General features: G+C 51.5%; 2 protein-coding genes across 2 annotated transcripts in view; both read right to left on the bottom strand.

The window, feature by feature from the left end:
• Positions 1 to 1,073: 1,073 nt before the first annotated feature.
• Positions 1,074 to 3,735, bottom strand: LOC310758572 (uncharacterized protein). The gene is made up of 2 exons (XM_083605219.1): positions 3,297 to 3,735; positions 1,074 to 2,735 (listed from the first exon to the last, which is right to left on the bottom strand). Exons 1-2 carry the CDS (start codon positions 3,460 to 3,462, stop codon positions 1,141 to 1,143), a joined length of 1,761 nt encoding a protein of 586 aa, XP_083461345.1. The 5' UTR covers positions 3,463 to 3,735; the 3' UTR covers positions 1,074 to 1,140.
• Positions 3,736 to 4,321: 586 nt separating this feature from the next.
• LOC310759217 (zinc finger and SCAN domain-containing protein 31-like) overlaps positions 4,322 to 14,508 on the bottom strand; it is a gene marked incomplete at its 3' end in the record, with an annotated part of 29,933 nt that continues 19,746 nt past the window's right edge. Inside the window, exons 2-4 of the mRNA XM_083606154.1 lie at positions 5,361 to 5,865; positions 5,084 to 5,165; positions 4,322 to 4,626 (exon numbers count right to left, since the gene is read on the bottom strand). Of these exons, the coding sequence (XP_083462280.1) occupies positions 4,322 to 4,626; positions 5,084 to 5,165; positions 5,361 to 5,822 (849 nt within the window). The 5' untranslated portion in view covers positions 5,823 to 5,865. The remainder of the gene's footprint in view (positions 4,627 to 5,083; positions 5,166 to 5,360; positions 5,866 to 14,508) is intronic.

Genomic DNA, 14,508 nt, shown 5'->3' with positions numbered 1-14,508 from the left:
GCAACCTAGCCAGGAGTGGCGGCAACTTACGCACGAGCAACCCCATATAACCATTACAATATATGACCTGTTTTTTTTTACTTTTTTATTCTCCTTTTGTTCCCTTTTTCTTTATTCTGATATCTTACATTTCATTTCACTGTGTTATCATGAATAGCATTTTACAGAGGTATAAATAACTGTAAATATGAAAAGAGACAAAATATTCTCTAATTGCTTTTCCTTGGATAGATGTATTTGTTTTTCTCTTTTGTATTTTCTTTTGTCGTGATTATGTATGTATTTTAACTCGTATTGAATAAAAATTTATTAAAAGTTTAAAAAAAAATACAATTCTATGATTCTATGTAAAACACCACGTTTGCCAGCAGCATATGTGAAAAGGATCTAAGGCTCTTAGGACACCAAAAGCTTAACGTGAGTCAACAAGGTGAGTCAGTAGCAAAATAAGCTAATGCTATTTCAGGCTATCTCAACAGACGTCTAATGTCCAGGTCATGGGAAGTAATACTATGTTCCCGTCTGCCTTGGTCAGACCACACCTGGAGTCCTGTGCTCAATTCTGGATGTCACAATCAAAGGAGGATATTGAGAAGTTGGAATCTGTGCAGAGAAGGGTGACCAATATAATCAAGCATTTGGAAACCAAGCCTTTTAAGGAACGAGAGAAGGAGCTGGGTAGGCTTAGCCCAGAAAAGAGGAGATTGAGAGGACATAGGAGACCCATCTTCAAATACCATGATTCTCCCTGCTGTGAGTTCCTTGATGGTAAGTGAGACTTTTCTTCCATTTGAAGCTCTTTCCACATTCCAAGCACTGATATGGTCTCTCCTCACGGTGAATTGTTTGATGGGAAGTAAGGGTATCCTTCTGACTGAAGCTCTTTCCACATTCCAAGCATTGATATGGTTTCTCCCCTGTATGAATTCTTTGATGGGGTATGAGACGGTCCTTCCGACTGAAGCTCTTCCCACATTCCAAGCACTGATATGGTTTCTCCTCTATATGAATTCTTTGATGGGAAGTGAGACTATTTTTGTGATTAAAGCTTTTCCCACATTCCAAGCATTGATATGGTTTCTCCCCTGTACGAATTCTTTGATGGGAAGTGAGACTATTCTGTCGACTAAAGCTCTTCCCTCATTCTAAGCACTGATATGGTTTCTCCACTCGGTGAATTCTTTCATGTGAAGTAAGGGTATCCTTCCGACTAAAATTCTTCCCACATTCCAAGCACTGATATGGTTTCTCCCCTGTATGAATTCTTTGATGGGGTATGAGATGGTCCTTCCGACTGAAGCTCTTCCCACATTCTAAGCACTGATATGGTTTCTCCTCTATATGAATTCTTTGATGGGAAGTGAGTCTATCCTTGCGACTAAAGTTCTTCCCACATTCCAAGCACTGATATGGTTTCTCCCCTGTATGAATTCTTTGATGGGAAGTGAGACTATTTTTGCGATTAAAGCTTTTCCCACATTCTAAGCACTGATGGGGTTTCTCCCCTGTATGACTTCTTTGATGGGCTGTGAGATTATGCTTTTGACTGAAGCTCTTTCCACATTCCAAGCACTGATATGGTTTCTCCCCTGTATGAATTCTTTGATGATCTGTGAGCTTAGCTTTCCGCCTGAAGCCCTTTCCACATTCCAAGCACTTATAGGGTTTCCCCCCTGTATGAATTCTTTGATGGGAAGTGAGCTGGCAGCCCTTAATGAAGCCCCTTCCACATTCAAAGCATTTATATGGCTTCTCCTCTATATGAATTCTTTGATGGGAAGTAAGTCTATCCTTGCGACTAAAGCTCTTTCCACACTCCAAGCATTTATAGGGTTCATACCTTGTATGCCTTCTTTGATGGCAAGTCAGACTTCTCTTCCTACTGAAGCTCTTTCCACATTCCAAGCACTGATATAGTTTCTCCCCTGTATGAATTATTTGATGATCTGTGAGCTTAGCTTTCTGCCTGAAGCTCTTTCCACATTCCAAGCACTGATACGGTTTCTCCCCTGTATGAATTCTTTGATGGGAAGTGAGACCCGGCCTGTGACTGAAGCTCTTTCCACATTCCAAGCACTGATACGGTTTCTCCCCTGTATGAATTCTTTGATGGGAAGTGAAACCATTCTTGCTAGTGAAGCTCTTCCCACATTCTAAGCACTGATGGGGTATCTCCCCAGTGTGAATTGTTTGATGGGAAGTGAGCTGGCAGCCCCTAACGAAGCCCCTTCCACATTCAAAGCATTTATATGGTTTCTCTCCTCTGTGAATTCTTTCATGTGAAGTAAGGGTACCCTTCCGACTAAAATTCTTTCCACATTCCAAGCACTGATATGGTTTCTCCCCTGTATGAATACTTTGATGGGATATGAGACAGTCTTTCCGACTGAAGCTCTTCCCACATTCTAAGCACTGATATGGTTTCTCCCCTGTATGAATACTTTGATGGGATATGAGATGGTCCTTCCGACTGAAGCTCTTCCCACATTCCAAACACTGATGGGGTTTCTCCCTGCTGTGAGTTCTTTTAGGGAAAGTGAGAAATGTCTTCTGACGAACCGTCTTCCCATCTTCCAAGTACCGATAACGATTTTTCCCAATAGGATATATTTTATGGGAAGTAGAATGGGAGCTCAGACTATAACTCTCTCCACACTCCAAATATTTATACAACTTCCCCACTGTGTGAATGTTGTCACGGTTCCCCTTGTTCATAATTTCCAATCCATCAGCACCTGCATCAAAGAGAGAAACTGATTAGAGCCTCAGTAAGAAATGGAGCCCCAAATTATGGAAGACTGCTAATGAAAGTTTGTGATAGATGAAGAACGTAAGGAAGTTAGATCTGAGGTCTTACTACAGGGTTCACTGCCTTTGTTGACTGATAATGACACACAGATTGATGGGAACCTGAGATTCAAACAGCCTGGCATCTTCCGGAAAAGATCTTGTTTGGCCTAATCATGGAATCTCCTCCATCTGCAAGGCCAGTTGTCTCTTTGGTCAACCAGAAAGTGACAGAAGCAAAAGCAGAAAACCTCACAGAAGCTGCTACTTCTGCCAACACATGGAAGGTTACATTCAAGAAGGTCTGGGCAGCTCAGACCAGCCTGGTCATGGTTTAAAAAGGCATATGTGGGGCAAGAATATTTGCAGACAAAACAGTAGATTCAAGGTGAGCTGTGGGGAAGGAGAATCCCAGATGCTGTCAAGCGCCATCAAAATATTGCAGGATTCTCACAGGGGTGGGTGGGTGTATTTCAAAACATATATTAAAGTCCAGCAGGAATCCTTACTGAGAGAATCCACAATCCTACGATTCTCCTCCATGACTTCCTTATGCAGAGCTCTCTGGTCAGGATCCAGCAACGCCCACTCCTCCTCGGTGAAATACACAGCGACATCTTCAAAGCACAGAGGACCCTGAAGGAAAAGGAAAAAGGTCCTCTTCTGAGACAGCATAAAGATTATCTACTACACATTGCTCAGTTGTTTTCTGCCCATTCATTGTTGTGTTGTTTTAATGGGATTATTTTGCTGCACGTTTTAGGTCTGGATGCTTATTTTAGCATTTCAGTTGATTTATTTTACTGTGCATTTTAATGATGGGTATTAATCTTTGTGTGAATGGGTGGAACTCCGCATGATGTTCTTCAAATTATTCTGTCTGTGGAAGTATTCCTGTCTGCCAGACAGAATGCTCCCTTCTCTACTCCTGCTGTGCGATGCTTGGGGGGCGATGGGGCCCTCCCTCTGCCCTACAGCCAACTTCAAGGGGCTCATGGGGGCACAGAGAGGGGGAGGAGGGGGATTCCCCTTCTACAGCTGATGGGGCTGCTGAGGTGAATCCCAGCCACTGTTTGTTATGGCTTCTCAACTTCTTGGAAGCTTCTCAACTGCTTAGAAGCCTGATTAGATCAATATAGAAATATAGCTGCAGCTACTGATAAATCATAAAAATAGTGACATTCCGAAGCCCAGCTAAGGAGAGATGGCTGTTCATTCCTGTCAGCACATAAACCTTCTTGAATGGCATTGTCCATCTTTGTGTTAATGTTGTGTCGAGTATTGTTTATATATTGAATTGTATTGTTTTTTCTTTCTTTTGCTTTTGCTTTTTTCTTTTCTTTTCTTTTCTCCTTTTTGTAAGGTTTAAAAGTAATAAATATTATTTTATAAAAAAGGTAGGAGGGGAATCCCCTTGTACAGCTGATGGGGCTGCTGAGGTGAATCCTGGCCACTGTTTGCTATGGCTTCTCAACTGCTTAAAAGCCTGATTAGATTTTGGCATCTAACGATCACTATAGAAATATAACTGCAGCTAATGATAAATCATAAAAATAGTGACATTCCGAAGCCCAGTTAAGGAGAGATGGCTGTTCATTCCTGTCAGTACATAGAGTTTCTCGAATGGCATTGTCCATCTTTGTTCAGGACAGAGGCTTTGACAGAAGCCAAGAGGAGGAGAAATTCTTTCCGGCCCAGAGGCTCCCTGGCTGCCCCACTCCTCTGACTCTTTCCCCACAAAGCTCTTTCCCCATACCAGATCTGTTTCCACAGCTGCTGCTTCTCCTCCGTTCTCATGAAAAGATGGATGAGGAGGTCTGGGGGGCATCCATCTCTCACCTGCGAGAGACAAAAGTCAATGGCAAGCCATCAGCTCCTGCGTCTCTCACTTCTTCAGATACACTGAAACAGAAGTCTCTTTCAGAAGTCTGTTTCAGTGTAACTGAAGAAGTGTGCATGCACATGAAAGCTCATACCAATAACAAACTTAGTTGGTCTCTAAGGTGATACTGGAAGGGATTTTTTTATTTTGTTTCATCTACGGCAGACCAACACGGCTACCTACCTATAACTAGAGGTTCGGCACTTGGAGATAAGTGCCATAGATGTGCCATGGAAAAGGTCTTGCTTGTTGAGTGCATTTTGACATTGTACCCATTTCAAATTTTTGTTCTTCAAAATACATCTGCCCTCCTTTGGGCTTTTGGCCCCAAGTGCCTCCCGCCCAAATGTGAACAGAACCCAAAGATTAGTTTCAAGATCCATAGAATAAGAAGAAAGACGAGTTCCTCCTTACCCAGTGGCCTCCCTCTGGCGTCCAACGGAGTCTTTTCTGCCTCACAGGAATCCAGGCCCATTTCCGCAAAGAGACCCTTTTCCTAAAAGAGTAACAAGGATTTAAAACAGAGAATGGGGAGAAGGATTAGAAAAGGAAAGATTGGAGCAAACACTTTAGGGGAGCAGATCTCATCCCTTGCTTCTCCAAAGAGGGCGAGCCGTTAGGAGAGCATCTTGGAAGGCTCCCTGTCTTGCCTGGAGCCCCTTGGGAGTTTCCAGAGGAAAGTCTCTCTCACCTGCTGCTCTGCTTGCTTTCTCTCCTCTGCCTGACTCAGGAGGAAACCTTCAGCCAGGGCTACAGCCTGGGAACTGGTCTCCGCTCCACATTCCCTCACCCAGCTCTCCATCTCCAGCGGAAGGACAGCCAGGAACTGCTCCAAGATCACCAGGTCCAGCACCTGAGCTTTCGTATGACTTTCTGGCTTCAGCCACCGACAGTTGAGGTGGTGGAGTCGGCCGCAAGCCTCTCGGGGTCCTTTGGTCTCCTGAGAGCCGGACTGTGTCAACTGCTGGCTCTGCACCTCTGAGCAGAGGGTGTCCTCCTCACCTGGGATCTTCTGCTCTGAGTTTTCCCATAATCTCCCACTGCTCCCAGTTTGGAGGGCAGGGCCTCCTCCCGCTTCAGGGCCAGCTGAGTCTTGCTCATCCATCTGGGCTCTCATGAAGCCTCCAAGAGATCGGAAGGAATCCTTTTGCATTCTGCCAAGTTCTGATGGTCCGATTTAGAGGTGCCAGCAAAGCCTACAAAGCAAACATATTGGTCTGTTATCAGACTGATACTTGGTCAGGAGAAGAGAAATGTTTCCTGAGCAAGCGTGGCTGAGTCTTGCTAGGAGCCAGGGCTGGACTGCACTATATCCCTGACTGAACTTTCATCCAAGGTACTGAAGGAGCTTGGGGATGTAAGCTCAGAGCCTTCATCTAGAGCTCTGAGGATTCTTGGAGAACAGGAGAGGTTCCTGCAGACTGGAGGGGGGCAAATGTTGTCCCCATCTTCAAAAACAGGAAAAACTACCGACCGGTGAGCTTGAGATTGATACCAGGCAACCAGGGAAGGTCCTAGAACAGATAATTAAACCGTCAGTCTGTGAGGACTGAGAAAAGGATGCTGTGATTACTAAGACCCAGCAGGGGTTTCTCGAAATGAAGTCATGCCAGACCCATCTGGCAGCACCCAGATTATTGGCGGGGCTGCCTTTCTTTATTAATGGCATTTCTATCCCACCTCACTGAGTCCCCACAACAATGGGGCTCCGTTCAAGGTGCTGACATGAGGGGTTCACTTGGACCCCAATCTCTGAAGAGCCTCTGGAGCAGAGCCCACCGCTAAGCACCAACTGTTATGTCACAGACTCACTCATTATCGTTGCCCCACCAAATTTCTACCGTTTGCCACAGGCTGTCGGGGGTGCGGGTCTTGTGTGAGGGAAAACCTAGTGATTTGCAGTCTGAAGCAGGAGTTGGTCAAACCAGAAAAGCTTTTTTTTTTAACACAAAAAGTTGGTGAGAGAAAGTTGGGTCAGGAGAGGCATTCTTTCAGGCAGAAGTTAAGTTATTATTAAACTAAACAGAAAGCTGTCACAGGCCTAAACAGAGTAGTACATGTTGAATGGTCTCTTTAAATTTGAATGTTCATTATTGTTCCACAATATTGTTTCGTCCTTGACCCGGTTCTCTGAGCAATGCCACTGCGGAGGTCTTTCCAAAGAAGCTCGCCGACCTCGGGGTCCCCTTCTCCCCTCCAGACGGGAAGGAGACCCCGGTCAGAGCATAGCTGTCAAGCTTTCCTTTTTTTGCAGGAAATTCCCTGATTCCAGCGCCGCTTCCCGCTGCGATCCCGGATTGTTAGATATCCCGTCGACTGTCCCCGGGACAGGGGAGGCTGCGGATCCCTTCTTTTCCAATCTGAAAGTGGACAGCTCTGGTTCAGAGGGTCTTCCCACGGCTTCTCCTCTCCGGCCCCAGACTCAGCCCCCCATGTGCCGCCCGTCTGTCCATCCGTCTGCCTGTCTGCCTGCCTTCCCCAGAGGCTCCAGCGGCTCTTCCTCTGTCCAGAGACCAGATTCTCCTCAGAGAGGCTCCATCCAGAGCCACTTCTCCTCCCTCAGTCCAGGCCTCTCCGGATCCCTCTTTCTGCCCCCTTTCCAAAGGAGCCCTGTCTCACTTTAAGGCCCTCTTTGGGGAAGCTTCGCTTTTCAGGGTCGACGTTTTACTATGGCTTTATATGTGCTGGAAGCTGCCCAGAGTGGCTGGGGGAGCCCAGCCGGATGGGAGGGGTATAAATGATAAAATAATCATAATAATGATCAATAATTTGCTCTTCTCTGTCCCTGACTAAAAACTCCCTCAGAAACGGCTCCTTTTATTTTCCCGCCCAAAGTGCTGGCTCCGCCCCCTTTGACTGGCTGGGCAGCCAATCAGAGAGAGAGAGAGAGGCTCCGGCCCCTGGTGGCCTTTCGGAGGAACTGCACCCCCACTCCGGCCTGGCTCTGCTGTCAATCACAGGCTCCTCCCGCCTTCACCCAGAGACTTCAGATGGCAGAGGAGGAAAATGACTCTCGAGGAGGCTGAATCCCAGCCCAGCCAGAGGCGCTCCTGACCTGGCGCTTGGGGGGTCACAGGGACCGCTCTCACTCACTTCTGTCCTCCTTCCTCTTTGTTCCTGCTTTGGTTTAAACCGATTCACGAACCAAGAGCCCGCATCCTGAGCCCCGGCTGCGGACATCTCTGCCCATTTTGTGATGCACTAACGAAACAAGAAGACAGCCTATTTATTTGGGCCTATTATTCCTAAGATCCTTGTTTCTAAAGGCAGGCCTGTTTAGGGAAGTTTTGAATCACTAATGTTTTAAAGTATTCTTAATCTTTTGTTGGAAGCCGCCCAGAGTGGCTGGGGAAACCCAGCCAGGTGGGTATAACTAATAAATTATTATTATTATTATTATAAAGGCCAATAAGAAGACCCCGGACCCGTGGTGCATCTGCCAAGCAGGACCAGAGCCCTTTCAAGAGTTATGGCTTCCTCCCAAGAATCCTGGGAACCGTAGTTTGTTCAGGATGCGGTGAGTGGATAGGAGAGCGCTCTGTCCCGCAATTCCTAGAGTGCTTTAACAACCCAGCCTCCTTGCCAGGGGACTTGGGGAATTTGGCGCTGTGGGTAAAACCTCAGTGCCTAGGACTTGCCGATCATCAGGTCGGCGGTTCGAATCCCCACAGCGGGGTGCGCTCCCGCTGCTCGGTCCCAGCGCCTGCCAACCTAGCAGTTCGAAAGCACCCCCGGGTGCAAGTAGATAAATAGGGACCGCTTACTAGCGGGAAGGTAAACGGCGTTTCCGTGGGCTGCGCTGGCTCGCCAGATGCAGCTTGTCACGCTGGCCACGTGACCCGGAAGTGTCCTCGGACAGCGCTGGCCCCCGGCCTCTTAAGCGAGATGGGCACGAAACCCCAGAGTCGGACACGACTGGCCCGTACGGGCAGGGGTACCTTTACCTTTTAGCTTGAGCAGAGGGGGCTGTTGAGAGAGGGTCTACCACTTACTCTCAGCACGTGGAGGGGGCTGCCTCTTTCACCCCACTCGCACCCTGGGATTTATTTATTACACGTACAGACCACTTTCATCTTCCCAGGATCTCAAGGTGGAATACGTGATTCTCCTCCTCCCTATTTCACCCTGTGAGGAAGGCGAGGCGAAGAGATGGTGACTGACCCAAGGTCCCCCAGGGAGCTTCATGGCTGAGTGGCGAACCGAACCCTGTCTCAGTCCGGCACTCCAACCATTAGACCACCCTGCCCCTCCTTCCCACCATGGCCTCTCCTCTTGGATGCAAGACCTCCTGAGCCCCCCTCCTGGAGAAAGGAGATCCCGACTAAGCTCTTGGGCCCTGTCACCCCCAGGAGAGATGGCGGCCTCTCCTTCCTTGGAGGTTTCTGAGCAGAAGGTGGATGGCGCCTGCAATGGGGAACTGAGCTGAGATTCCTGCATTGCAGGGATGGACTAGATGTCCTTTGGGTCCCCTCCGAGTCCCCAAGGCTTCCTCCTCAGTCTGGGGGAGGCAGATCTGAGCGATTTCGGTCTGGGCTGCAGTTTCATTGCGGAGCTGGAAGGGGGGGCCCCGCGGGGTCCTCAGTCCAGCATCTGGACCAGCCTTTCTCCAGCTGGGGGTCCCCAGGTGTGGCTGGACTACAACTCCCATCACCCCCCGCTAGCCAGGCCAGGGCTCAGGGATGATGGGAGTTGTAGTCCAAGACCATCTGGGGACCCCCAGCTGGAGAAACCCCCTCGCTGCCCCCCTTGGCCAAGCCCTGCCTGCCCCTCCCTGCAGGAGCCCCCCCTAGAGGACCCGAGGGGAGAGAGGAGACTCACCGGAGGAGGCCAGAGGGGCCAGGGAGGGGCTCCGGAAGACCCGCCTCCGCCGTTTCCCCTCCTCTCTAGGAGGGCGGCTCAGCTGCTCTTAACCCTTGCCTAGCCGGGCGCGCCCAGCTGACCTCCTTTGGGGGGAGCCTGGGGGCCGGAGGGGGAAAGAGGATGGGCAGGGCAGAAGGCAGGGCGGGGGGGCCTGGAGGGCTGGCACTTTCTGGCCTCTGGGGCCAGGGCTCAAGGCAGGCAGGGCCAGAGCTGTCAAGGGACCAGCAGCCTCCCCTGTCCCGGGGACAGTCGACGGGATGTCTAACAATCTGGGAGAGCAGTGGGAGGCTGCATGCAGGAGGAGAGCGCCTTTGGCCCTCTAAGGTAGACTGGCTCTGCCCCTGGAGGCTCCATGCAGGAAGAGCCCTGAGGAATGTGCATCGCGCCAAAGGGACCCATCCGGCCCAGGATCCTGCGCCCACAGTGGCACCCAGGCGCCCCCAAGCAGGAGGAGAGCGCCTTTTGCCCTCTAAGGTAGACTGGCTCTGGCCCTGGAGGCTCCATGCAGGAAGAGCCCTGAGGAAGGTGCATCGCGCCAAAGGGACCCATCCGGCCCAGGATCCTGCGCCCACAGTGGCACCCAGGCACCCCCTAGCAGGAGGAGAGCGCCTTTTGCCCTCTAAGGTAGACTGGCTCTGTCCATGGAGGCTTCATGCAGGAAGAGCCCTGAGGAAGGTGCATCGCGCCAAAGGGACCCATCCGGCCCAGGATCCTGCGCCCACAGTGGCACCCAGGCGCCCCCAAGCAGGAGGAGAGCGCCTTTTGCCCTCTAAGGTAGACTGGCTCTGGCCCTGGAGGCTCCATGCAGGAGGAGAGCGCCTTTTGCCCTCTAAGGTAGACTGGCTCTGTCCATGGAGGCTGCATGCAGGACTCCTCGGAAACCAGGGAGAGCTCTGAGGCAGCTGCATCATGCCAAAGGGACCCATCCGGCCCAGGATCCTGCGCCCACAGTGGCACCCAGGCACCCCCTAGCAGGAGGAGAGCGCCTTTTGCCCTCTAAGGTAGACTGGCTCTGCCCCTGGAGGCTCCATGCAGGAGGAGAGCGCCTTTTGCCCTCTAAGGTAGACTGGCTCTGCCCCTGGAGGCTCCATGCAGGACTCCTTGGAAACCAGGGAGAGCTCTGAGGCAGCTGCATCATGCCAAAGGGACCCATCCGGCCCAGGATCCTGCGCCCACAGTGGCACCCAGGCACGCCCTAGCAGGAGGAGAGCGCCTTTTGCCCTCTAAGGTAGACTGGCTCTGCCCCTGGAGGCTCCATGCAGGAGGAGAGCGCCTTTTGCCCTCTAAGGTAGACTGGCTCTGCCCCTGGAGGCTCCATGCAGGAAGAGCTCTGAGGAAGGTGCATCGCGCCAAAGGGGACCCATCCGGCCCAGGATCCTGCGCCCACAGTGGCACTCAGGTGCCCCAAGCAGGAGGAGAGCGCCTTTGGCCCTCTAAGGTAGACTGGCTCTGGCCCTGGAGGCTCCATGCAGGAAGAGCTCTGATGAAGGTGCATCGCGCCAAAGGGACCCATCCGGCCCAGGATCCTGCGCCCACAGTGGCACCCAGGCACCCCCAAGCAGGAGGAGAGCGCCTTTTGCCCTCTAAGGTAGACTGGCTGTGGCCCTGGAGGCTCCATGCAGGAAGAGCTCTGAGGAAGGTGCATCGCGCCAAAGGGACCCATCCGGCCCAGGATCCTGCGCCCACAGTGGCACCCAGGCACCCCCAAGCAGGAGGAGAGCGCCTTTGGCCCGCTAAGGTAGACTGGCTCTGGCCCTGGAGGCTCCATGCAGGAAGAGCTCTGAGGAAGGTGCATCGCGCCAAAGGGGACCCATCCGGCCCAGGATCCTGCGCCCACAGTGGCACCCAGGCGCCCCAAGCAGGAGGAGAGCGCCTTTTGCCCTCTAAGGTAGACTGGCTCTGTCCATGGAGGCTCCATGCAGGAAGAGCTCCGAGGAAGGTGCATCGCGCCAAAGGGACCCATCCGGCCCAGGATCCTGCGCCCACAGTGGCACCCAGGCGCCCCCAAGCAGGAGGAGAGCGCCTTTGGCCCTCTAAGGTAGACTGGCTCTGGCCCTGGAGGCTCCATGCAGGAAGAGCTCTGAGGAAGGTGCATCGCGCCAAAGGGACCCCTCCGGCCCAGGATCCTGCGCCCACAGTGGCACCCAGGCATCCCCAAGCAGGAGGAGAGCGCCTTTTGCCCTCTAAGGTAGACTGGCTCCGTCCATGGAGGCTCCATGCAGGAAGAGCTCTGAGGAAGGTGCATCATGCCAAAGGAACCCATCCGGCCCAGGATCCTGCGCCCACAGTGGCACCCAGGCATCCCCAAGCAGGAGGAGAGCGCCTTTTGCCCTCTAAGGTAGACTGGCTCTGTCCATGGAGGCTCCATGCAGAAAGAGCTCTGAGGAAGGTGCATCACGCCAAGGGGGACCCATCCGGCCCAGGATCCTGCGCCCACAGTGGCACCCAGGCATCCCCAAGCAGGAGGAGAGCGCCTTTTGCCCTCTAAGGTAGACTGGCTCTGCCCCTGGAGGCTCCATGCAGGAAGAGCTCTGAGGAAGGTGCATCGCGCCAAAGGGGACCCATCCGGCCCAGGATCCTGCGCCCACAGTGGCACTCAGGTGCCCCAAGCAGGAGGAGAGCGCCTTTGGCCCTCTAAGGTAGACTGGCTCTGGCCCTGGAGGCTCCATGCAGGAAGAGCCCTGAGGCAGCTGCATCGCGCCAAAGGGGACCCATCCGGCCCAGGATCCTGCGCCCACAGTGGCACCCAGGCGCCCCCAAGCAGGAGGAGAGCGCCTTTTGCCCTCTAAGGTAGACTGGCTCTGGCCCTGGAGGCTCCATGCAGGAAGAGCTCTGAGGAAGGTGCATCGCGCCAAAGGGGACCCCCCCCCGGCCCAGGATCCTGCCATAGCTGTCCACTTCCAGATTTGAAAATAAGGGATCAGCAGCTTCCCCTGTCCCAGGGACAGTCTATGGGATATCTAACAATCAGCGATAGCAGAGGGAAATGGCGCTGGAATAAGGGAATTTCCCGCCAAAAAAGGGAAGGTCGTGGGGCGCAGGGGGTTCTGTGGTCTATAAGCCACTGAGACTTGGGCTGCCCAGCGGAAGGTCTGTGCTTCCAACCCCCATGACTGAGCTCCCCTCTCTCTGTCCCAGCTCCTGCCAACCTAGCAGTTCGAAAGCACACCAGCGCAAGTAGAGAAATAGGTACCACTGTGGTGTTTCTGTGCGCTCTGGCAGTTGTCACGGTGTCCCGTTGCACCAGAAGCGGTTCAGTCCTGCCGCCTAAAGCTGTCTGCAGACCAACACTGCCGGCTCCCTCAGCCTGAAGCGAGATGGGCTCTGCACCCCACTCGCCTTTGACGGGACCTGACCTTCCAGGGGTCCTTGCCTCACCAAATAGGGGAAGGGAAGGTCCACATGTTGGTGTGAGCAGGAAAAGGGGGGCTGCCTCCCCTTCCCCTTTAGAGCAAGCGCCTCTGGGGCGCAAGAGGGGGGTGCTGGGTCTGCTACTGCCGCTCTCGCTACCCCTCTCCAACTTCAGCAGGAGCTGTTTATCCAGAGGGGGAAAGAATCCTGGGAGGAGACATTCTACTTATTTACAGTGGTACCTCAGGTTAAGACCTTAATTCGTTCCGGAGGTCCGTTCTTAACCTGAAAATGTTCTTAACCTGAAGCAGCACTTTAGCTAATGGGGCCTCCTATTTATCCAGAGGAAGAAACAATCCTGGAAGGAGACATTTTACTTATTTATTAAATTTACATACCACCCTATGCCCACAGGCTTTCAGGACAATTCACAAAATAAAACCAGAATATAAAACCACAGAGTCATCAAAATAAAAACAACAACAACCCAATAAACCCTCCCCCCAACTACATTTTAAAAGGACATAGGATGTCAATCAAATCAACCAAAGGTCTAGTTAAAAAGGAATGTTTTTGCCCAGTGCCTAAAGGTGTATAACAAAAGGCACCCGGCAAACGTCACTGGGGAGAGCATTCTTCAAATGGGGAGCCACTGCAGAGAAGGCCCCGTTCCTGTGCTGCCGCCCTCTGGACCTCTCAGAGAGGAGGGACATGAAGAAGGGCCTCAGATGATCTCAGGGTCCTGGTAGGTTCATATGGAGAGAGGCGGTCCTTGAGGAATTCCGGTCCTCAGCTGTTTAAGGCTTAATAGGTCAAAACCAGCACACTGAATGGGCAGCTAGTGCTGTCGGATCAGGATTGGTATAATATGTTCAAACCGTCTTGCTCCGGTGAGCAACCTGGCCGCTGAATTCTGCACCAGCTGCAGTTTCCGAACCGTCTTCAGAGGCAGCCCAACGTGTAACGCATTGCAGTAAGCTAACCTTGAGGTTGCCAGAGCATAAACAGCAGTAGTTAGGTGATCCCTGTCCAGACTGGGGCGTAGTTGGGCCACCAGCCGAAGCTGATGGAAGGCACTCTGGGCCACGGAGGCCACCTGAGTCTTGAGTGACAGCAAAGGATCCAGGAGGACCCCCAAGCTATGAAGCTGCTCCTTCAGAGGAAGTGTAACCCCATCAAGAGCAGGCCATCTCCCTAGAATGGTATACTAAAAATGATGAAGTTAGATCAGTGATGGGCAAGAGACTTTGGTTATAATATACAATTTTTATCATGGGAAAAGTCATGGAATGAGGATTTGAAGTTTACGGCTTGCTGTTTGTTGAAAGAAAACTATATGAAAATGATGTACTGTTGGTACGTAAGCCTGCAAAAATGTATAGAACCAGCTCAAATGTATAGAACCTTTTATCATATGTGGTGGTCCTGTGGAGTGGTAAAAGCGTTCTGGGAAATGATATATACTGAGTTGAAGAAAGCGTTTAAGAAAACCTTTGTCATCATCAACATGATCAATTTTAATTTGTATACTGTCTTTCTATCTTACAATACTCCAGGCGGTTTACAACCTGAAGAAACAGAAAATGTACATCTTCTAACAATCTAATGCAATAGAAAAATGTGATAAT

The sequence above is a fragment of the Podarcis filfolensis genome, assembly GCF_964270895.1.
Source record: "Podarcis filfolensis genome assembly, chromosome: 3".
Classification (NCBI taxonomy): domain Eukaryota; kingdom Metazoa; phylum Chordata; class Lepidosauria; order Squamata; family Lacertidae; genus Podarcis; species Podarcis filfolensis.
The sequence above is the reverse complement of the archived record's forward strand: the minus strand, read 5'-3'. Positions and strand labels throughout refer to the sequence as shown.